Source organism: Caloenas nicobarica, chromosome 5 (assembly GCF_036013445.1).
Source record: "Caloenas nicobarica isolate bCalNic1 chromosome 5, bCalNic1.hap1, whole genome shotgun sequence".
NCBI lineage: Eukaryota > Metazoa > Chordata > Aves > Columbiformes > Columbidae > Caloenas > Caloenas nicobarica.
In genome coordinates this window covers 10,214,897-10,238,994 of record NC_088249.1, presented here as the reverse complement: position 1 = coordinate 10,238,994, position 24,098 = coordinate 10,214,897, and the positions used below count along the sequence as shown (strand labels likewise).

General features: G+C 35.9%; 1 protein-coding gene across 6 annotated transcripts in view; it reads left to right on the top strand.

The window, feature by feature from the left end:
- Positions 1-24,098, top strand: part of KLC1 (kinesin light chain 1) — a 42,373-nt gene that overhangs the window by 15,047 nt on the left and 3,228 nt on the right. For 2 of the 6 annotated variants that reach the window (XM_065635218.1, XM_065635215.1), the window contains exons 2-14: positions 2,350-2,611; positions 3,585-3,815; positions 6,711-6,789; positions 8,727-8,952; positions 9,439-9,526; positions 10,260-10,361; positions 10,978-11,151; positions 11,300-11,399; positions 12,229-12,278; positions 12,367-12,434; positions 13,876-13,984; positions 15,619-15,753; positions 21,004-21,134. In XM_065635218.1, the coding sequence (XP_065491290.1) occupies positions 2,351-2,611; positions 3,585-3,815; positions 6,711-6,789; positions 8,727-8,952; positions 9,439-9,526; positions 10,260-10,361; positions 10,978-11,151; positions 11,300-11,399; positions 12,229-12,278; positions 12,367-12,434; positions 13,876-13,984; positions 15,619-15,753; positions 21,004-21,134 (1,754 nt within the window). In that variant the 5' untranslated portion in view covers position 2,350. The other 4 variants (XM_065635216.1, XM_065635213.1, XM_065635214.1 and 1 more) reach the window with 3 other exon arrangements.

Below are 24,098 nucleotides of genomic sequence, written 5' to 3'. Positions count from 1 at the left end.
TTCTTCAGAAGCTGCTGTGCTGCCCTAGCCTTCCTGAATTCCAATTTACTGTGTTCACCTGACAACCCTTTTTCCTTGTAGTAACAAATCAGTGTCCTTTTCACACCTTAGATGTAATTGTGCACATAGATGTGCCTGGATTTCATCTGTCGGATAGGTACTTCCCAGGCTACTTCATTCTTTTTGCGTGAAGCCATGACCATTGCAAGGCCTAGTGTAGTTTTGGTATTACATTCTTGGTGAATGGCTGTTGTTTTGTCTGTATTCGTCGTATAATTCATTCTCCTGTGATGGTTAAAATGTGCAATTTCTTTTAAGCAACATCTTTAAATGCATTACATACATACAGGCTTTCCATCTTTGGTGTAGAGTGACTGCAACATATTGAAGGGCACAGAAGGAATTGCTCCCCCTGTTTACATAAGACAGAGAAATGATCACATACTTATTTTGGAATGTTGTAGAAAAACTAGGTATGTGAAAATCATATTTCTCAGAACTTCTCTAATACAAAATGGAAGTCTGTATTTATTATATGTCCTCTGCTGGTTTTATTTGCTTATGATCAAAGGTTTAGTTCTTTGCATTCAGGATGGAAATTGTGATTTGAATGCCTGAAAGCATGCCAACAATAGTTAGAGTTGAGCTGTGTGCTGAAGTTAGCATCATCCATAACAATTTCTTATATGATTGTGCATGTTAGAAGCATTTAGTTACAAATATGGCTTACACTAAATTGCAGTTCAGTTTTATACACAATTTTAGAGGATATGTGCTTTTAAAATGTCATTTAAGCATTCTGGGTAATAGTTCTGAGGTTATAAATGGGAAATGTGTAAGTATCATTTGGCTTATCAGGTTTTGGTGAGTTGATTTCTTATGCCATGCTAGATTAGATGTTTTACCCGATGTATACGCTCTGTATTACATATATTTGTGAATATGAAGTGCTTGTGTTAAACTGTGGTAAAACCAGATTCACCGCTTCCCCAAATTATCTACGTTTTCATACAACAGATTATTATAAAACAGTGTAGTGCGCAGCTCTTTTGTGACAAATGGCTATGACTGTTACCTATCATGTTGCAGGAGATCGTAACAGAGGTGTTAATTTGACTGTATATAAACAGAAAGAGCAACCTTTTTTTTTTTAATGTAATACAAGAGCAGATGCTTTGGATGTTGCCATGAAGTGGTGCATATATGCATGTTAAGTGGTTGTAATTTTTTTTGTTTTCTTCTAAAACTAGACTTGTTTCTGTACAAAGTTTTAATACAGTTTAACTAATTCATTTTAAATGTTAGTTTATCAAAGCTTCCCCAAGTGTCTTCATCTAGACAGGATAAGTTATTGCTTTTGAAAAATCTTTCCTACTTATTCCAATTTATACTACTGCTACACTTGAAGATATAAATATCATAAGTATAAAGGAGCAATTCCTCAATTTTTTATTTTAATGATAGAACATTTTTCTGGTTACATTTAAAAAAGATTAAGTGGTTTCTGTGTTTTCTGTTTCTATTTTTACATTGTTATACTTGTTTGTCACCTCATTAAGAGCATATATGAGGTTATCTGATTTTCTATACTTTCTTGGGTCTTCATTTGCGTTTGGTAGAGGTGTTTACGTGTCATGAGATGCTGACAAAATAGCACAGTGAAATGTTTCTTGCATTGTCTCCAGCATGAGACAGCTGTTGCAACTTCATAAAAACAGCTGCATCTAGACCTGTAGGCAATTGAATGTCTGTATGGAACTCTAGAGTTACAATAATGAATCTAAAGTAATCTCAGGGGGCAGTTGTTATTGCTAAAATAGGTAGTGATAACAGCCTTTTTAGCCCTTGGGAAGGGATGAAGATGTTTCCTTCTCACTGGAAAAGGAAGATTTTTTTTCATGATTGACTGACAGATAAACCCTTTTAGAGGGTTGGATGGTATTTATTCAAATTCCTCAAGCTCTAGTTTGTGGATATTTGTAAAGGTAATTCTGCAAATAACTATAGTATATCTTTCATACACCAGCTACCTTGCTTGCTTTTGCACATCCTGGAGATGCAACCTGATTCTTCTGTCATATTGTAATAAAATTTTTATTTTCAGTTGTTGTTTGGCTTGTGAATTAGTGTTAATATTAACTCTGGAAAGAGATGCTGGAAAACTTGAAAGACCACTCAAGCCAGGACTTGAAACACTGTAGAAGCTGTGCAAAAATATTGTTACATTCTGAAAATACATTTCAAATTTGTATGTTTTAATGACTTATTAAAGGAAAGCTTTATTCAGTTATAGAGATATGCTTATTTTGTTTTTACTTTTTGGTTAACTGGTGTACTCTTCCATTTCAGAATGTATGAAAACATGTCCACAATGGTGTATTTAAAGGAAGAGAAGTTGGAGAAGCTTACTCAAGATGAAATCATTGCCAAAACTAAGCAAGTGATTAATGGACTAGAGGCACTGAAGAATGAACACAATTCAATTTTACAGAGCTTACTTGAAACACTGAAATGTTTGAAGAAAGATGATGAAACTAATCTGGTTGAAGAAAAATCAAACATGATTCGAAAGTCACTGGAAATGCTGGAGCTTGGCCTTAGTGAAGCACAGGTAAAATTGCAGTGGAAATAAAGCATTTCAGACTTCGAATTTTTCATGTTAAAAAAAATAAATGAAATATCGTTATTTGACGTATTATTGGAAGTTTTGAATTAAACAGAGATCAGTTTTGAAGGACTTACGTTCGCGTTACTGAATATTAGCAATATACTGGGATATTTATGCTATTATTGTGTGTTAAGGAAAAAGACTGCTGTACTAAATAGAAGTAGATACTCTTGTCTCCCTGTGTTACAGAATTAATTACACATTCAGTATTAAAGCCCTGAAGCTCATAACTGAGCTCCTCTTTAGTGAGACTGTTGCTATTTTCAGGAAAAAAAAAAAAAGAAATAGACTGCTTCTACGGCTTTTCTATTTTTTGTCCTTAACGTGACTGTTCAAACGTATTGAATGTCTGCACACTCAAGCTTATGTATATAAAGTGTTTATATAAATTGTGTGTTCAGTTGCGCATTTAGATCTCAGTGATATAATTGTCCCTTTGAAGTATCATTGTTACACTGGGGTGATCATCTTTATGAACTCCAAGCATGTGTATGAATCCTTTTCTGTCTGATAAATTAGAACTTTGTATTAGTTCTAAGGTTATTTTTGTGAAAAGTATTACTGCTCCTCTTCATGTTAGTGGAATAAAGATTTCCATTTCAGTAATCTAAATCATAGTTCAATTTTTTTCATCATCTAAGATAATCTGTAATCTTCAGGGAATTCTAAAACAATTTGACTTCTGGTAGCATCATGGAAAGCAATCATTAGTGCAGGGTTCCTCTAGGTTAATTCTGGCTGAACAAATGGTAAAAAAGTTCAGAGGACAAGTGAGATCTGAATTATAAAGAAGACAAATCTGAATGTTTACCAGATTTCACAGTTGACATAGGTTTTAAATAATAAAAGGCTTTTATGTTAAATACAGAACTGCATTCTAGAGGAAGGATGTCATGTGGCACCTTTTGCTTTTTAGGTAATGATGGCCTTGTCAAATCACTTAAATGCGGTGGAATCAGAGAAGCAGAAATTGCGTGCTCAGGTTCGCCGGCTATGCCAGGAAAATCAGTGGCTACGGGATGAACTGGCCAATACACAACAGAAACTGCAGAAAAGTGAGCAATCTGTTGCTCAGCTGGAGGAAGAGAAGAAACATCTAGAATTCATGAATCAATTAAAAAAATATGATGATGATATTTCACCATCAGTAAGTAGCTGTGTAGTAAAAAGCATCTTAGTTTTACTGTGATATGTAATCTGCCTAATTACCAAGAAATTATATATACAAGTGCTTTTATTTGTATCTACCATAAACTTGTCATTAAAATGCTTATTTTGTGCCAGTGTCACATAGTTTGCAGAAAGATTCTGAGAGTTCAGTTCATTCTCATTTTAAGAGAGTAAATGTTTTTTACTCTCTGTAGATGAAAAAACGCAGATGAGGGTCAAAACCCATAAATACTTGTTTAGTATCATATTAGCTTAGAAAAATATAAAGAACTGAACTTAAAGCCAAAAATTTCCTTCTTTAAATTGAACACTTAAAGTAAGTGGGAAATGTGAAGTATTAGATATTCTAAGTACATAGGGGTCTTGACTTATTTTGACTGTAAGAAAAATATCTGATTTTCATGTAGTGAAATCAGTGTGTAGCTTTTATATCTGTTGAGAATTTACGCAAGGATAGGATATTATCGAATCCGCTTTCATGACCTTCTGTCAGATGTTGAGATCATCTGCATGTTTTCAGTTGTGTTTAGCTGTCATGGAGGCACGCCAGAAATCAGTGTAGATGGGCAATAAGCTCCAAATAGACTTTATTCTAACCAGAACTGTTTTGTGGAGAAGCCAACTAGAAACAGGGTTTATCCAAAATTATTCAGCACTCTGGCAACATTTAATAAGCTGCAGGTTCAATTTACCAGTTGGGGATATTATTACCATATGACCACAGGGATAATGATCCACAGTGTGCATCTCTACAACCAGAGGCCTCTTTCACTAGGGATGCCCAGAAGAATAATCGTTTGCCCAAGGTGGGCAGGGGCTCACTCAAGGATATATGCAGAAGAAAATAATCATTTGCCAAGGAGAAGGTGAGGGCACTCAATCGTGGAAAGTCTCCTGAGACGTCATCCCAATCTCAGGGGAGGGCTCTGTTCACAGACCCGCTACTCCCATGAGACCACCCATAGTGGGTCTTTGGCAGAAGCCCCATTTTACAGCCAGGTCGGATCCAGCTCTGGTCGTTACGAGCATGGTCCAGAAGCTTCTCTGGGCCTGGGCACCTCCTTGGCTGAGGTCCATTGAGGTCTGTTGACTGAGGGTCCTGCCTCTCCTGCTCCCCCGGCTGTAGAGAGATGAACGTGAGGAGTCACCATGACCCGGGGTAGGGGCATGTGATGTGACTGTTGTCACCCAGAAGGTGCAGGGGGGAGGACAGGCGCAGTGGGGCACAAAAGGTGCTAAAGAGCCATCAGCCTTATGGAGAGCTCATCGGGATGTGCAGCTGCCACATTAGCTAACCCATTGTGTTACAGATTCTTAGATTCAGAGAGAAAATTGATAAAATTTTAATTTACAGTATTAACTTATCACTTAAAAAGACTTCTGAATTATTTGCCCTTCTGGTTATCCTTTTATTTCTTAAGTTAGATGGCACTGTGGAAAAAATATCTCATTTTGCGTGTTTAGACCTTCTCAGCTGTGTCTTGGAAAGAACGATTTTTCATAACCAATTATTTCAGCAACATAATGGTTGAAAATGTATGCATTTTAGTCACGCTTAACTGACTGCTTGGCTAAATCCTTTTTGACGTATTGTGAGTAGTGAGAGTTGTTTTGGTCAGTTGCACGCATAACTCTTCAGTGCTATTTCACAAGTTGGTAGTTGTGGCTGAACACTCCCAGTGAAGCCTGTTTAGAAAAGGGACAGGAGGAGCGAATATTGTGGTTTTGGTGTGCTAACTGTTGAACTGTAAACTGCAGATGGTCTAAATAGCACCATTATTTGAAGTTTAATTGGCAAATGGGGGCAAAGTAAGCAAAGCATCTTTATAGTTTCACTAACCATATGGTCAGTCTCTCTCGTTAGCCCTTGGAAATAGTTGTATAGACTCAGTATGAGGTTGGAATTAGCACACTTAAAATTATGAACTTCCCACCTGAGCCCTAGTCCCATCGATCTGCTGTTTTTGTAGAGCACACACTTTGCCACCATTGAACTTCAATGCCAGCAGCAACAGCTGTCGTCTTCTCATACATGGAAAAAGGTGTTGGATGGAGACCAAGAAAAATAGGAATGTGTTCTATTCCTGGGCTTTATCCTTATGGAGATTAACATTTCTGAGAACTTCAACTATTGATATTGTGCAGACACCACATTTAACAAACAGGATTGAGGGATGATCTGTTTATTTTACATGATGATGGGATTCAGAATGATCTTTGGATGTTTAAAATCAATATAAACTGACAGATTGTGGAGAAATTAGCGTGGTTCCAGATGGAACTATTGGAGATTAACTCCCTTTCAGGTGTTGTGTTGTAGTGTTTGTTTTGTGTTGTGTTTTTTTGGTTTGATGGTTGGTTGGTTGGTTCTGAACCTTACAGGTCACAATGGCAAAATCTGTTATTTATGCAGAAATTGAGTACTCAGAAATTGAAGTGAGAGAACTAAAGTTGCTAGTGCAACTCTGTTGTCCTTGAGGAGATTAATCTCCTTATTCTTCTCCCTTGCTCATCTATAACTGTATTTATGACTAAAGAAGTACACTGGCCAATTCTATATTCACTTTCATTAGGTGTAATATCTCTGTAAGAATAGCAAATGTGTTCTTGTGTGCTTAAATTGAGGCTGAAATCTAGGAGACCTGATTTCTATTCCTGGCTTTTCTGAAGGTGTCCTGTATTGTTTTGGGACTGAGTGTGTAAATACATTTGAGCTTAAGACCTTCATTAAAATTCTATGAGAAATGTTGTTCTTGGCAATTCCTAAGTTCTGGATGTGCAGTGTTCCTTTAACATTGCTAATTAAACAGACTATCCCTTTGTGCCTTAGATTAAGTGTATCAATTTGTTTGGTTTTGTGGTTGCTCTATAGGAGGATAAGGATACAGATTCTACCAAAGAGCCTTTGGATGACCTATTTCCCAATGATGAAGATGACCAAGGACAAGGAAGTAAGTGCACTTCAAATTACAATGCTAGTATATTCCTGCAATGCAGGATATAGAGATGCTCTTTCAAAAATGAATCCATACTTGGTGTTCTCTGGGACACGGCGAGAGTGGTGAATGCCTCTGCTAGGATAAGGAAACCAGTCATTGATACACAGTCTGTACATTGATATGTATAGAAGTGAGGCCTAGGTTTTTAAAGAGAGTTTACTAGCTGTTGTAAAGTTCGTGGGACTGGCTTCAGAAAATTGGTCTCACGGTCTTTCCTGTGGGCCTCAGAATGGAAAAGATTTGTTCCAAGTGACTGAGGCAGATTCTGAAGCACTGAGGCTTTTTGATGGTCTGCCCAGATGGTGAATTCTGTTAATGACTTTTTTAATGACCTGATTTAACACTTTGGGGCAGGTTTTAGTGTGAAGTCTTTCTCATATAATCTTTTGTCCTTTGCAAAGGTTGTCTTCCTTAGTTTTTCTGCTCACTCTATAAATATTCAGGTCAGAAGGACTGATGAATATGCAGTGAAGTTTGAGGTAGAGGCTTGGAAGCGTGATTGAAAGAAGCCATTAAAAGATAAGCCTTGCTTAGTGAAATCTTGTGGTTTTCGTATGATCGTAAATCTGATATTATATAATGTATTGACCATGTAGTGTATATGCAGTGTGCTACTATAATGGTTCTTAATAGACAAATTACTTCAGAAAAAAATGTCTGGAGGGTCCCACCTCTGTAATCAGCAGAGATTGGAATTAACTTTATGGGCACTTGCACAAGGTACACCGCATGCCCGCTAGTGTGGTAATGCTGTCCATAGCCAGCAATGGAAGGAAGACTCAGAGAGTTCGGAATAGGCTAGTGGTGACCATGAACTCCATCCTGACCTCATCCTTCCTTCCCCAGAATGTCATAGTAGGAAAGTTGAATGGCAAAGCTATCTATATTCCTGCATAGTCCATCTACCTTTTTTGCTTTACAAAAGACAAAGTTGACATTTTGGTAATTACCTTGACCTCCAGGAAAAACACTGAAATGCTTCCGTGCTTTGTTAGGCAGTGACTGGGGGCGTGGGCTTGGAATTGTATGATTCCACTGACACTAAAAGGCTCCCACTTGCTGCAAGAGTGTTTTTTGCTTAATAGAAAGAAGAAAATCAGGCTCATGGCCAGACCCTTATCCTGTGTGTTGTCTAGAATGTAATGAAAATGAGTAAGAAATATTTTTCTCAGTTTTCCCAGAAATCTCCAAGATGTAGAGAAAAGGGGTAGTAGATTTCTGGAGGGAGTGGGAGGATGGGGATTGCAACAATCAAAGGTTAGGAGCTACTGGAAAATAAGTGCCTAAGCCTGAGGGTTGGTAAGTAAAACCTAAAGGTTGACACTGGCTTTGACTCAGTGGCTTTTCTCTTGCAACTGTTATTTGTGACATCCAAGGTATTCTAATCCTTTATGCGCCAACTTTAAGTATTCCTTGGTATAGCAAACAAAGGGAAACAAAAAAAAATGTGTGTATAGAAAAGGAGAATAAAGGAAAAAGGACAAATATTTTGAGCTTTTCTGCAGGTATTTGGCCTTTCTATGTTAATGTTCCCTTCCATAGGGAAACATCAATATTTGTAAATGCGAAGTTATGATATAATCTTGAACTGTTAATGATTCGCTGAGCTGAAATAATTTCCTACTTTTTTATTGGTTTCTTACATGTGGCCCTTTGAGCTAATAAGAGTGTAAAATAATACTGACACAATATTGGACAGACTATAAAGAAAAAATGGTCGTATTTTCACTGTCACTGTTCAAGACAGCATGACTGCTGTGAAGTACGTTCTAATGTTTTTTATTTAAGAAATTTCAGTGAATCTCATTTTGTATCGTTGAGCAGTAATGTTAGATGTTTTAGTTACAGTCATCTTTTAAACAATTTGAAATCTTGTGGATTTCTTTCAGTTCAACAGCAGCATAGCAGCGCAGCAGCTGCTGCCCAGCAAGGTGGCTATGAAATTCCAGCAAGATTAAGGACCCTTCATAACCTTGTTATTCAGTATGCTTCCCAAGGGAGATATGAGGTTGCTGTTCCTCTCTGTAAACAAGCTCTTGAAGATCTGGAGAAGACTTCGGGTCATGATCATCCTGATGTTGCCACTATGTTGAACATACTTGCTTTGGTGTACAGGTTGGTATACTGACATTGATAAATACCAGTTAAATAAACATTATTTGGCTTTAATCTGTTAATGTTCAGACTAACATTTTATGACTGTTGTATTTTTTCCCATTCCCTGTTTTTTATTAAAACCCTCTAAGAAGGTCCTGCAATATTTAAATGTCTCCCTATACTAAAAGTCGAACAACTTGCTGCATTTTTGCCTATGCCTTTGTTGATACTTTTTTTTTTGGTCTACTGAGGGGGCATGTCTTTGTTACCCACTTATAGATAATATAGAAGTATACATTGGACAGCACTGTAAAAGTAGTACATGTTGGTCCTCAACCAGCAAATTACTTACAGGCTTCAGGTGTTTACTTCCCAATTTCTGAATATATTCTCAATTACTCTTATTTTGTACTAGTATCTTTAGACCAATACTGAAGTCAGCTGCATTTATTATGTCTTTCTTTTCTGAATCCTCAGTATTAATTATGACTCTTTAAAATTTAGAGACCAGAACAAATACAAAGATGCAGCAAATCTCCTGAATGATGCCTTGGCTATCCGTGAAAAGACTTTGGGCAAAGATCATCCAGCGGTTTGTATACATACAATATCATATTTTTATTCATGTTTTCCACTGAATTTTTTTCAACTCATTCTAATATTAAACTCAACAGGAAAGTTTTTAAGACCTGGCTTATCTCTAAACAGTACAGGTAGGAGGCCACAATGTAATGTTATTTGTTGTCTCTTAAATAATTAATGTACCTCTTGAGCATTCTATTCAGTGCTGTTTCACCACAAATGACTTGCACATACTTGATTTTGGATTGCATGAATTTTCTATGGGACATTAATTTGTGAAGAAAGATTTTAATTTGCTTACTCAAATCACTTTTTGAAAATTCAGATTGATGGTGTACTTGTGTTTGGTTTCACTGCTGCTTTTCAATGAAACATAAATCAAGCTTTTGTACTTAGTGTTTAAAATGAATGTTACGTCTCTCTTCCTGTAGCCTTTGTGAAGCAGGGCAGCTCTGAGTAAAGATTTGAGAGGTAACTTTGTAAGAGAAGAACATATGAAGAAAACTTGTATACTAAATGACATTTCCACAAATGAAGCAAAAGTATTTCATGATTTTTTTTTTCCTTTCCTCATTTTTGTATGTATGCATTCAATAATAATTATTTTCTTCATTTGCAAATTTCAAGAGGTCTGCTCTGTGCATGGAAAATTTGAATAGATCTCTACATTGCATATATGTTCATTTGTCAGATATTTGAATCAGCAAATTCCAGAGTACTTAACGTTTCTCTACTGTTGACAGGTGGCAGCAACTCTAAATAATCTTGCAGTGCTTTATGGTAAGCGAGGAAAGTACAAAGAGGCTGAACCGTTGTGTAAGCGAGCTTTGGAAATCAGAGAGAAGGTATGAGTGAAAGAATACGGTACCTTTGAATGGATTTTTTTGAGAAAGGGGGCGAAGTTATACACCTTCCCTTTTTTTGTGTTTTGACTGGGTAGATCTGCCAGATAAACCACAGAGCTAGCAATGAGCTAGTAGTGTCTGCAATTCAAACCAGCAGTAAATTCCAGCAGTCCTATGGAGCTGTTGTAGCACTCCTGGTGTATTTGGCAATTAACCTTTACCTTTTTCTTTCCCCTCTAATGGTCAAGTAATCTTTGATTTGACAAGAGCATTGGAATTAAAAATGAAATGTCATTACAATTTTAAGCTGATTATTCTGTATGGATATTTAGTCCATGAGACTGAATACCTGCATCTTCAGGCTTTTTTGTAGAATACATTGCATATAATGTTCTTATACTACTTAGATTATTCCTGTTATGAATGACTCTGCAGCATTCTCAGTTTGTAATAGTATTGAATAATTTTCATCTCTTTCAAATGTAAATTTTGCTTTTGCCATCCTCATGTTGAATTGATGAGGAATAAAAACTAACAGAGTATTTCTAAATGATGCATTTCTAAACCCTGATACGGTGACTGGAGAATGTTTTAATACAAGGTATTTCATTTTCAGGTCCTGGGGAAAGATCACCCTGATGTTGCCAAACAATTAAATAACTTGGCTTTACTATGCCAGAACCAGGGTAAATATGAGGAGGTTGAATACTATTATCAGAGGGCACTGGAGATTTACCAAACTAAGCTGGGACCAGATGATCCAAATGTTGCAAAAACAAAGAATAACCTGGTAAGCCTTTTATAAGGTGAATCTAAGAAAAAGTAACATTTTCTGATGAATTGAAATGTACCTTTATTCAGCATGTGTTGTATTTATTATTTATCAAGCTAAATAAAACAGTGCACTGATATCTTTTGGGGGTGTATTTTGTTTTTAGGCATCCTGCTATCTAAAACAGGGCAAATTTAAGCAAGCAGAAATTTTATACAAAGAGATTCTTACTCGTGCTCATGAACGGGAATTTGGCTCTGTAGATGGTAAGAAACTCGATTTGAATGTATATTTCATTGTTACAGTTGTTATGGAATAAAATCTGCAGGAAGTTAATTGTATCCTGATTAAAATTCTTGTCTACTCAAGGTAGACTTAAAAAGTGAGATTATAGATATGTTGAAGTACATTCATGGGAAGAAAGTACTTAGATACAGCAGTAATATTTGATTCAAAAGGAAAGCTTTTCTTACCTGCGATAGACTTGGTAGGTTTACATTTTATGGATTATATTTCTGGCATAATTTATCTTATTTTTCATAGGGGCAGAAAAATGTTATTCACTTGCCAGTCCCAGGGAAAAGTCAGTACAGGATTTTTAATGATACAATAAATACATTGTTAATTTCAGTCCTCCATTAATACATTTAAAAAATGAGGAAGATACCCTTAAATTGTGAATTACACTGTATATTGAAGTCAAATGCATTTTATCAACTATAAATCACAGCAAAGAATTTTCATCGCATTCCATGACAGTAGCATACACACCACTTAGCAGACGTCAAAACAGTTGTTATGATAAAATAAATGTGTGTTGTCTAGCACATGACAAATTGATGGCAGCATACACTGACTTCAAAGCTTCTCAGAAGTACCTGTTTCTAAGTTCAGAGAAGAAAAGAAGACAGAATTGTAAAACTATAAAAGAGGTGCATTTTTTATTTATCTGTTGCTTGTAGTACAGACAGCAAACTTTTCTGTAGTGGTAATATAATTCTCTGGTTCACAACTTCATTTCAGAAGGGTGAGAAGGAAACAATGAATACTTTGTAGTTTTGTACTTCTATAATTTTTTTTCTTCTGTTTCACCAGGTGAAAATAAGCCTATTTGGATGCATGCAGAAGAGAGGGAAGAATGCAAAGTAAGGCCATTGTCATAAATATGTTTTTGAGCTTTTACTATTTAAGTTACAAATCAGTTATTTTTCTTCAATGTAACTTTTGTTCTAGGGGAAGCAAAAAGACGGCACGTCTTTTGGAGAATATGGTAGCTGGTACAAAGCTTGCAAAGTTGACAGGTGGGTAATTCCTTTACAGGACAAACAACGTGGCAAGACCCAGTATCTAGAAATGTCAGATTAAGGCATGTTTAAAAATGAAACCAAACCAACTACTTTCTTAGGGTTATGAAAACTATAGTACTAAAAATTCAGGCCCCAAGGCTGGGTTTCAAGAACACAGTGTCAGTTTCTAAGTCCTGAGGCCGCTTTTGATCTAGGCTGGTTACATCTAGTAAGTGACATAAAATTTCACCAGTTGTGTGTGTTCTTGGGAGTGCTTCATGTGGATGCACAGGTCACCTTTCTTTCTTTTTATACTGTTGGTTGGCATATGTGCCCTTCCTGCCCCAGCAAGACCTCTAGAGAGGGCCAGAAGCAAAAAGGAGACTGTACAAATAACGGAGCCTCGAGTTTTCTAGCTGGCAGAAGAAAACAAAGTTAAACTGCCACAATTCAGCATTATTTGAGTTCCTAAAGCTTGAAGAATATAGTTCAGTGTGAATGAAAACATGAACTTTAAAATGGAAGAAGAGAAACAAGGAGTTCAGCTTGGATTATACTTGGTAAAATATTTTTTTGGTTTGCTTTAGTTTTTTTAACTGCCTTTTTTTTAAATTGCTGGTGGTGCGATTTAAGAAAAAGCCTGCACCTAGTACTGATAATATTCACGGAGGGTTTTTAATTTCTTTAGTGTTTAAATTCATGTAACAAGCAACAGAAACTTCGTACTGTTGTAATCTGCTCTTTTCCATCCGAAACTCTGGGTGCAATACATTTGGTTGGTTTGTTTTCTTGTACTAGTTCATTCTAATGCATGAGGAAATCTTTTATCTGCTGTTACTGGAGCAAAACTTCAAGCAACAATACTGTGGCTGAGCTAATTCTTACTGTGTCATTGAAACAAAAATATCTTGTTGGAGTGTGATACTTGTTAATGGACTGTGTGGTATTTTTTTTTTTCCTCCCTTATTGTTCAAGCGTAGTTTGAATGCATAGAAACTGCAAACAGGTATTAAGTAAAAGCTGATGAACTGTTCATTTGTTTTGTGACTAACACATGCTGCTGTAGTGGTCACTGTATGCATGAGTAGGCATATTTTATGGAAGCTTCGCAATTATTCAGTTGGACACACTCAGATTGAGCTAAGTTTTCACCTCGAGATGCATCTGAGAAACATGAGGATATAGCACTCCAGTTTTCTCCTGGAGCAGATCCAGAGGCACGTTACCAGCTTCCAGTTTCAGGGCTGTTGACTAATCCCAGTGTGAGCTGTTAATGCACTTTGAAAGGGGGTAACAGGATTTTCCATGTACCTTATACTGTATCTCATGAGATACAGTAAATAGTTACCAAAAATATGATAAATGCTTTATTAATTTGTTTTTATTAGTTTGTGAATTGAGAAGAGTTTAATGTGTATGTATATATATGCACACTTTTTTTTTCTTCTTTAAATAGTCCAACAGTAACAACTACCTTAAAGAACCTTGGGGCACTTTACAGACGACAGGGCAAATTTGAAGCTGCTGAAACATTAGAAGAGGCAGCAATGAGATCTCGTAAACAGGCAAGTATGACAATTCGCCTGAATGATATTTCTGCATTGTGCTCATGCAGATTTTGAACTTCAGTGTGTATCGTACGTGCAGAATGTAGAAACTTTTAGCTATTCAGTGTCTAGTGCCTGGTGTTGACCTCTTATTTCAGTCTGAACTGGTGATAAACTGGTACCTTCCTAACACTTGAAAACTGGTAGTTGCTGGGGCGATGGCACCATGTATTGGGGACGTGATTCAAATTGGGGTTGAAATTGGAAATGGAAGAGCAGAAAACAGTGTTGGCCTGCACTCCTCAGCTGGCTCTGTGTCCTGAGAGAGAGACTGTAGCAAGGGGAAAATTGAGAGTTTCTGTTGATAATTTCCTTTGCCATAACAAGTGTCCTACTTTTAATAAGGAGTTGTCAAACTTACAGATGTTCTGTTTCTGCACACAACTGACTGACTGGTGCAGACCTTCAGAAGACTGTTTTAAATCTATCAGTTGCTGTTTCTGTTACTTTTGCATAAAAGTTCCTGGCAAACCTCATGCTCCTCTAGTGAATTCAGCAACAGTTCCCTCTGATATAGGGTGGCATAAGTTCTCTCTTCTGCAAGAAAATGATGGAAAATTCACAAATGTTTGCCAAATAAATGGAAGGAAACTGATAAGAGGAAAGTATGAATCTGGGAGAAAAGTTCTTCATCAAGCAAAATTCAAGGGTGGGGGGAAATAGCTGACAGAGGTACCTTTCTTTTACTGAGAAGGATTTTCACATACTTTTACTGAAGGTTCATTCCTGGTGTGTCATTTAAATATGATTTGAAGACAAGAAATGAATGTGCACTGCATTTAACATATTTGCTTTGGTTCTTAGTTTTACTGTTCCCATTACATGTGGTAATTTTTTAGTGTGAACACATACAACCATTTATAGTGTGGAGTAGGTTTATTATAAAGAAAACAAAACTGAAAATAAGTATGATTTGAGCTTTGTTACTTTCTACTTTGTGTTAAAGATTTTGCCATTATTTTTAGTACAGGGTTTTCACAGAAGGTATTTTAGCACTTTTAAGATACTTAAAGGATTGTTTGGCGATTGATGGGCATTCTTTAACACAAAGTAAACGTATTGACCATAGTCTGTTCTATTTCAAACTTATTTTCTATTTTATTTGTTTCTGAAGGATAAATTATAGTACTGTGTGAAGTGTCATGTCAGTACTTTTAAATAACACAACCTGCGTCTTAGGTATTAGATACTCAGACATCTGCGACGTTCTTTCCAAAGGTAGGTGAATACTGCACCATTCAATAGGTGGAAAGCTGAGAATTGCATTCACTGTTCATGATCTATAAATTGCTTAAATATTAAGCTGGTGGCCAAATGTCTCCAGGTAAGTGACATAAACATCATGAAGCTCTGACAAGTGATAAGGAAGGAGAAAAAGAATGGCAAGTTACTGAATTTTCAAACTACCAAACTGTTGGTCCACTTCATGCTATATTGTTTCCTGCAGTGTATAAAGGTCAACTCAAAGCCCTTTGAAAGCAGAGTCAGGGCGATGGAGTTGCTTCTTTCTTGATATGGTTATTGTATGTAAGTTGTAGATTGATACAGCTTGTAATAAAATAAAACCTTTTCCCATTTTATCCAATTCTCAGGGTCTTGACAATGTTCATAAACAGAGAGTTGCTGAAGTGCTGAATGACCCTGAGAGCATAGAAAAAAGGCGAAGCCGAGAAAGCCTCAATGTTGATGTGGTAAAGTACGAGAGTGGTCCTGATGGCGGCGAGGAAGTGAGTATGAGCGTAGAATGGAATGGGGTAAGTACAGTACACAGTTTAAGAAAATAGCCTAGATAAATTATCACCATGACAAACGTGGTTGTCCATTCACCAGCCTGTCGTGTTCCCAGTAGTTTCTTGGTTGATCTACTTTGTATTTTGTAATTTAGCAGAATCAATTAAGAAATGAAGAATAACATTTTGTTTTTTATAACATAATGTAAAAAAAAGATATTTTAAAACATCCTTTCTGTTGTTGTCCTGAATGGTGAAATTTCTTCAAGAATCCTGAGCAGTTGTATTTAAGTTGTTTAATGCTGATTGAGTGTCCTGGTTATGGTCTGGTGTACAATTGCTTGTCAGCGGTTTCTTTTTACTGGTAGAAATATTCTGGCAATTAACTTACTTTTGCTTTTTTCCTTTTGATGCCACATTTGTCCATATTTTAAATGTTTCTTTAAAAATACTGCATCTGTTGGAATCACAAAGAACGTTTGCTATAGACATGTATTAAATGTTAGCACTTTTAGAGTAAATGAAAGTGTTCAGTCTAGCACTGAAATAATTCCAATTTCCTCCTTACCCAACTCGTTAGAGGAAAGACTGGGACTTTTCAAGCTGCTATACAGTCTGTTTTAAGAGACAGTGCCATCACATAACATGTGATAGTAACTTCATCTTTCTTAAGTGAAATATTAGTATCAGTTTCCCATATTATAATTTCACTGGAGTCAGGACTTGTTCCTATTCATTTCCCATATATTGGCTTCGCTGTATAGCACTGATTGTCGTAAAGTAAGAACATATATATAATGTGATTACACATGCAATTTTCTAACCATTGTTTTCCTTTATTTGAAAGACAATTCAAGCTTTGGGTTATTGATCTGGCTTATGTAGTTGTTTGCTTCTGTCACCAGCTTTCCTGTGTTTTATCCCATTGCTGGCAATGGGATATATAGAGCACTGTTAACTAATTCCCAGCTGCAATTCTGCTGAAAATATCCTCTTATAATATAAAAGTGGTGTTGCCTGCTTTTGCTTTAGGGGAGGGGAAGTAGCCTACTTTGCAACATTGAGTGCTCTGAAGTTTCGTTTCTCTTACAATAGCAATCTTTTTCATTTTCTTCGTTTTTGTAGCCACACGAGACAAAGTTTAGCATTCCAAAGAAAACTTGATAAAACACATACTGCTTTAGTCTTAAAGGAGAATGTTCTTTCCGTCTTTGCTTTTGTCTATTATTGTTTTATTGGCATTGGTGTTCTCAGTGCCACGACAGTCAATCAGCATCTATTGTGAATAATACTGCATCATTAACCAAGCCAAAGTAAGGTTGGATAACTCTTTTTTAATGCTCATTTTGCCCATTCAGCGTTAGAACTGTGTACTGTACTCCTCCTTTAATTTTCGCTGTACTTTGCATGACTATATGTTCTAAATTGATTAAATTTTTTTTCTGTTATTGACATTAATTAAAAAAGCATGCAGGTTTTGGATTGAAAAGGCCTTCTGGAAAAGCAATAGACAGTATTTCTAGGTCAATATTTGAATCAAACTCAGTGATAATATTTGTTGATCTGAAAAATTAAATTTTGACCTTTCAAGGCAAAGAAACTTTCCACTTTTAGTGTGCTGAAGTGGCATTGCTTTACTCTTATCTTTATTTCTTCTTTTCCCCCTCTTAAGAGAAGGTTTTTTCTATTATGTGTGTTACATAAAGTGGGCAACTCTCTCTCCCTCTACCCTGCTGATGTCTCTATCTTATCGCTGTTCTTCCCTCAACTTTATACTGTGTAGTTTTTTTACCTTTGTGTGTTCCCTCCAGACAAAATATTCTGATTCGTAAAGTACAGTAGAATTTCTTTTATCAGGCAGATACTTGTGTGTGCAGAGCCTGAAGAGAGGCCTTCTCCCTTTAAACTCTTCTCAAGTGCTCAAGCTGGTGCGTGTTCTTGGCTGTCAGGGAAAATAGGTGGAGAGTGTAAAGCAACAAACTTCAAGGAAAGTTTTTTTTGGAAGATTTATTGTAATTAAGTGACTTCCATAGGGAATATAATCCCTATTAAGTATTGTTTACTTTACAGTCATGTCTTACGTTCTTATAAAAAGAACTGGAATATATGTTGAAATAAATCTGTCAGTAACTATTAAAATCGATGTACTAAGTGAGGTTGTGTAGTGCACGTTTACATGTTATTTATAAAGTTCATCCAGTAAAGTTAACAAAAGATAGTCCAACATGCAAATGAATAATTTGTCTTAAAAATTCAAGTTAGAAATCCCAAGATTTTTGTCCCTTATTATGTTTGTATATTGAAAGTGACCGTGGGTATCTGTAATTGGCATTTTTGTAAATTGGTCTTGCAACCAGTTGGAGGAGAGATAAAAATCATCATGGTGCTGTGATACAGTTTGAGATAAAGTTTTTAGTGTGAGAAAATATCTTCTATTATTCTAAACTATATGCTTCAAAAAGACAAGCTTTTCGGCACATCAGTCCACTTTCAGGTGTGAAACAAAAACAAATTTCACTCCCATAGACCAGCTGGGGAGAGTTGCCCTTGTTTAATGGGACGTGTCAGTCAGAGCATCGTAGCAGACAGCTGGAGACGGTGGTGGGAGGTGTAAGCAAAAGTAATGAGGTGATTCTCGTTCTGAGCGACATAGAAACTGGCAATTAATCTTTGCCATAGAAAAGGGTATCTCTGTGGGGTTTTTTGTTTGTTTAAACTGGATTTAGGATTTTTTTGTAGCCTAAGCTTGTGTTTTAAAGGTGTCTTGTTAATCATGCAGTTAGTGTTTCACTTGGAAGTTCAATGTTTTTATTTCAGATTTGAAGTACCCAAGAGCTTGTCTGCTCATTCCTAATGTGCTCATCAGCACAATAGAAGTTATGCTCTATCCCTACCAAATTTGTCTTGCCTTTGTTGATTGGATCATTATCACTACTATAGCATCAGTGCTTTAACACATAGGAATAATTAACCTTTTCACTGATCTAATACTTATAATTGGAATTTAAATCTCAATTTATTCAATCCTGCAAAGCTGAAGTCTGTTTTTAAAAGTGTGAACAATATATGCAATTTAGTTTGAAACATAAATGTCAGATTTTGATCTTCTAATCACTTGGTAGGAAGGCATTTTGCCATTTCCAAGAATAATTTTAACTACTGCTCACTCCAGTTGTTATAGGTAAAGGCTCTCAAAATCAGTATCTTTTAAGACTATCAGTAATGGTTTCTGTACTTAACACTGAGAATGGAAAGCATGTAAATTGAACTACAGCTTCTATTTAAAGGTGGATTCTTTCAGCTGCCTCACTGCATTAGGGAAAGTACAGACATTTCCACTTGGATGATATACACACAAACAGATATGTTCTGAAAAATACTCGTGAGCTCAGTTGGATTCTAATTCCTTAAAGGAATGAACAGAATTTTGTCTGGAGGTTAGGGGAAGACCTCTTTCTTCTTGCAGTTTTGTTTCAAGGAAAATTCCTGACAGAAGTTAAAGCTGAAATGAATGCACCTTGCTCTGTTCCTTTCTTCTGTTGTATTTTTTTTCGTTATTTTTCTGTTAATGTCAGCTGAAAAAAAAATCCTTTATTTGTTTATAAAATGTAATACTGAGGCTATCCCTTCTTAAAGGTGTTTTGTATTCTAACTTAAGGAATGCACAGCATCGTTCATGCTTATTTGTAAGTCAGATGTTAGTGTATAGGCAAAACTGTATAAAGCTGTACATTCTGTCCAAACACTCCGGAAAAAAAATGCTTTGAATGTGACCTAGAAATACTGTAAATGTAACTGTTCAAAATTGAAAACTGTTGAATTTTTCCCAACAGTTTCATTCAGTTTTTCTCTCTCCGTTTCTGACAGGCCTAGATGCCTTTTGTGATTCTTATACTGTCTCCTGCATGACGGGCGTGCACCATCTTCAAGCTTTAACTTCTATCTTCAGTACTGACTGCTGTGTTTTAGCAAACCCCTTAAGGTTCTTGTCAGAGCTACACTTCCCTGTAAACTGGCCATTCTTTCAGTGCTGCTGTCTTTTTTTTTTTCGGTTTTCTATTTCTGTACACGTGTAGCTTTGCCAGATATGTATCTAGTCATACAAAATGTTATTACAACCATTTGCTGTGTAATACATTAGTAAAAAAAAAAAAAAGAGTATCAATGAACTTTATAAGTAGCTGTTCACTATGGAAAAAAAGGTAGTTAAAAGTGTCACACAAGGTATTATTGAAATGGCATGATGGTGATCTTTACAGGAGAAAACCAAAATCAAACCCATAACAGTAAGGCATGTTCTCCAAGTGCTTTAAAATGTATTTAGAGACCTATTACATGGTTAACATCAATATGGAACTCTGGATGTCTTCACTTATGATTATTCTAAAGTAGCATTGCTGTTTAGTCTTTGTGTGAGATTTTGGCAATTATGCTTTTCTCTACTAATCTTGGTGTTCAGTGATTTGTGTATTTGTCTTTCTAACTTCTAATAAACTCACTCCAACTCAGGCATCTGTCTTTGTCTGCTTAGTAGTTCTTTACTTTCTTCTTTTACAATTCTTCTTTCATAATCACATAAGATTTCTTTGAAGTAGGAAGCGGTCACTTCTAATCTTACTAAACTGTTGGGTTTTTTTAAGAGTAAAACATTTAAAAATAGAATTGTGGTCAGTTGGAAGTTTCTTTGAATCAGCATAGCAGTGTAAAACATGAAAGCAATGTATAAAAAATTAATTTAGTTGTGTTTTACATTTTCTTTGGTGAAAGTTAAAATGAAGCACAGACATTAACCGTACGTGTTTCTGTTCAAGAAATATTTTTGTTTAAGGATTTTAGGATTAATTAAACATGTTTGCAAATAATGTAGATGTTTAGAAAGAATAAACCAGTTTTTTTCTTAGACTGATGGAATGTTTCTGCTTGAGGCTTGTACTGTGTTAACCACAATGCACTCATATGAATTGGTAACATGGTGATGGTGAATTGTTTGACTACTGTGATGGGTTTTTATTAATTATTCTAAGTAATGGCTTGAGCATGTCTTGACATTTTAGAAATCTTTGTTGCAGTTTGGAAGGAATCCTTTTGTTTTGGTAAAGTTGTAGCATATGGTATTATGTGCTTAGGTAATTGTACCAAGTATATATTAATAGCAATAAAAAAAAATTAACAGTGAAATGTTTTTGAGCCAGGTTTGGGGGAGGGCAATAAACTCTTGCAGTTTCACATGTGTTCAATTTTTTTCAGGATGGCACTGGATCTTTAAAACGCAGTGGTTCCTTTAGCAAACTTCGGGCTTCCATTAGACGCAGCAGTGAGAAGCTGGTTAGAAAGCTGAAGGGAGGAAGTTCACGAGACAGTGAACCAAAGAATCCAGGGTAATTATCTGCTCTGAGCTGTGCCCTCGGTTGGTGCCCCCGCTGTAGCCCGTGCAGCACCTAGAGCAGCGCTTGCTTCTCTGGTTAGCTAACTGCAGCTCATGTGGATTTATATATTAAAGAGAAATAAAATAGAAAATAATTTCTTAAATTTACAGTGAAAGTTCTGTAGCATCTGAGGAAGTATGTTTGCTTTCAAGAGTTAACTCCATTTTTAACAGTGGTTTTTCCCTTTTTGCTGCTTTAGCTACTAGAAGAATAGAAAAGCCACATAGGATTATTGGCAAGTGTTAGTTACCTGCAAAATTCTCCTTTTTCACAAAGCAGCAAAAAATGGTAAAACTTACTGTTTTTTTACAATAAAAGCTTGAATACAGTAAACCCGCAACTAGAATTCTTGGTGTAGCTTAATATGTTTATATATTGCTGTGAATATAAAAGGAATTACTGATTTGAGCCCTTCTCAGTTTCTATTTTTGGAAAACTCAGATATCAGAGAGCAGAGGAAAATGTTGAAAAATTTGAACCTAGTTTTGAATCTCATTAACATTTTGGCCTCAGTGAAGTCAATGGCAAAAATTCAAATTTCAATGAATCTGACTTCTCACCTTTTCCTATTTGCCCTGTGATTATGGAGTTGGATGTACGTAATATTTCTAATAAATGCATAAAAACATTCCTCATATATTGGCTGCTGCAGAGAAGTGGAAATGTTAAAATGTCCTACTGTTTTTTCACCATCGCACTCGCGGGTGTTCCCCCTCACCCACAACATCAATGCTGTCAGTTTTGCAGGGGTTTTTCCCCCTTGCCGTGGAAAACGGGAACTCACCCAGTTGGCAGGAAATGACAATGTGAATTTGAATTTATGCTTTAAAATGTTAAATTGGAGAACTTGGAGGAACTTCTGATGGAGCAGCTGGATCTATGAGGAATATAGTAGATGATGATGGTGATACCCGGACAGTGATCTGGAGGCAGGTTCTCAATGTGTCTTGTAAGCTCTCAAGTCCAGTTATGCTTTATTGTTCTTACGTGGCTGTAAAACATTGTGAACAGCTGCAATGCACATCCAATTCTCTTCTTCACGTATTTTTTTCAAATTCGATCTGATCAGATTTTTAGAATTGTTAATTAAAATTTCACTCTCAGCTGCCAGAGACTTGATGTGGAAGGCATTGAATCACAGTCAAGGTCAAAAATCCCTTTGCATTTATTGATAGATCATTAAGAACTGCCTCTAAGATTATAAATTTGGAACAAACTGTGAAAAGCATGTGATTAGAAGAAAGAAATAGGTAAATGTAAAGTGCTTTACAGAAAACAAGCAGATGCAGGCCAAAATAGAATAAAAGAGATTTCCTTCTTTCTCTTCAGTGTTAGCATTTTTATATGTTGGTATTCTGTTTCCATTCAGTTGTCTTTAGAGTTCTTACATCACAGTTCAGGTATATTCTTGTGTGAATAGATGCATGTATTCATAGCTAATTTTGCTTTTTCTCCTCATATTTGTGGGACATGGAAAGGTTTTCAGTTTGTTAAAAGCCAAGAGTTTAATCACTTGTTCTCTATAGTAAAGAGAGGTAACTTTCTCTGCAGGTAAAGTAACTCTGTGGTTACAGGTGTAGAAGATTATACTTGCGTATAACTGAAGAAATTTGGCTTTGCAGTGTCCTATCAGAACTCCTCTGCCTTTTTATTGTGTGCCCTTCAGTGGTGGTATTTGACCACTGGAGAAGTAATCTACCTACATCAACATTAATTGTATTGTTGGGTCTCTATCACCAGATAAGATTTCCTCAAATAAAGACATTAATGTGAAACAAATTTGAAAACAAAGCAATGTGCTTCTCGCTTTCCCTTTTTGACAAAACATTCTTGTTTTTTAGGTGTCACTGTAGTTCTGAAAGAATCATTTATTCTTAAAACTTGCAATAAGTGTATTGCATTATGGGCTTTTATGTAGATATACATGTTGAGTGTGTAAATACAACAAATATTACAATTTCTGTTCTTGTAAGATATAGACACTTTTTCATCCTAATTTATATTTGCATTTGTTATTAAAACTAGCTAAGATCCCTGGTGTTAAACACCAGCTGTACATATTGATATTCCAAGAAGCCGTTTTGATTTCATTTCCTGAAGAAACTTTACTAAATAGAGTTATTTTTTTTCCTGCTTCAGGATTTAATAAAATTTATGTTCAGTTTTTATTATGCAAACCTTTGGTTTTTAGTGTGTTCAATGAGCTGAATAATGAAATAGCATGTATAAATAATTTTTGCTATGAAGTTGGCCCCTCTAGGTAGAAGACTTACCTGCCTCCCTCCTCATCAGTGCACCTCTGCATTCCTTGCCTGTTCGTCTCATTATTTTGAAGTAGATTTACACCTCTTGCCATAGTGTGGCACACACATAGTGTGTTTCTGGAAATAGTAACTGACAGTGCTGTTGTGATTTGAAATCAGAAATACTCAGATAGAAATACATTCATATCACAGCATGAAAGAAAGTTTTCATGTTGTCGCTCAATACAGAAAGTTGAGGAGAATAAAGTGGAAAACACATCAGGGAAATGGTTTCTTTAAAATCGTGCAAAAGCCTTTTTGACAAAGAACAAATCTCTTGAGAACTGTCCTTTGAAACATACAATACCTGAAGCATGGTATCACTTCTTCATTTATCATATTCCAGAATTGAGTTCTGCAGTAACTTAACTTTTCTTATCTAGTGTTAGGTTTGATTTTTTTTTTTATTTTAAGATTTTGATCATCTAGCAGAACAGTTAATATTTGTAATTTAAAAGGAAAAAAAAAAAGCTTTCGTTATTGCTATTACTTATCCTCCAGGAAAGCAACTGCATGTGTCCTTGTTATTTGGGCAATCATGTTTCTAATAGGGAGGGAACTAAAAGTGCATTTGGCAGACTAAAGTATGTTGATTTAAAAACAAACGAACAAC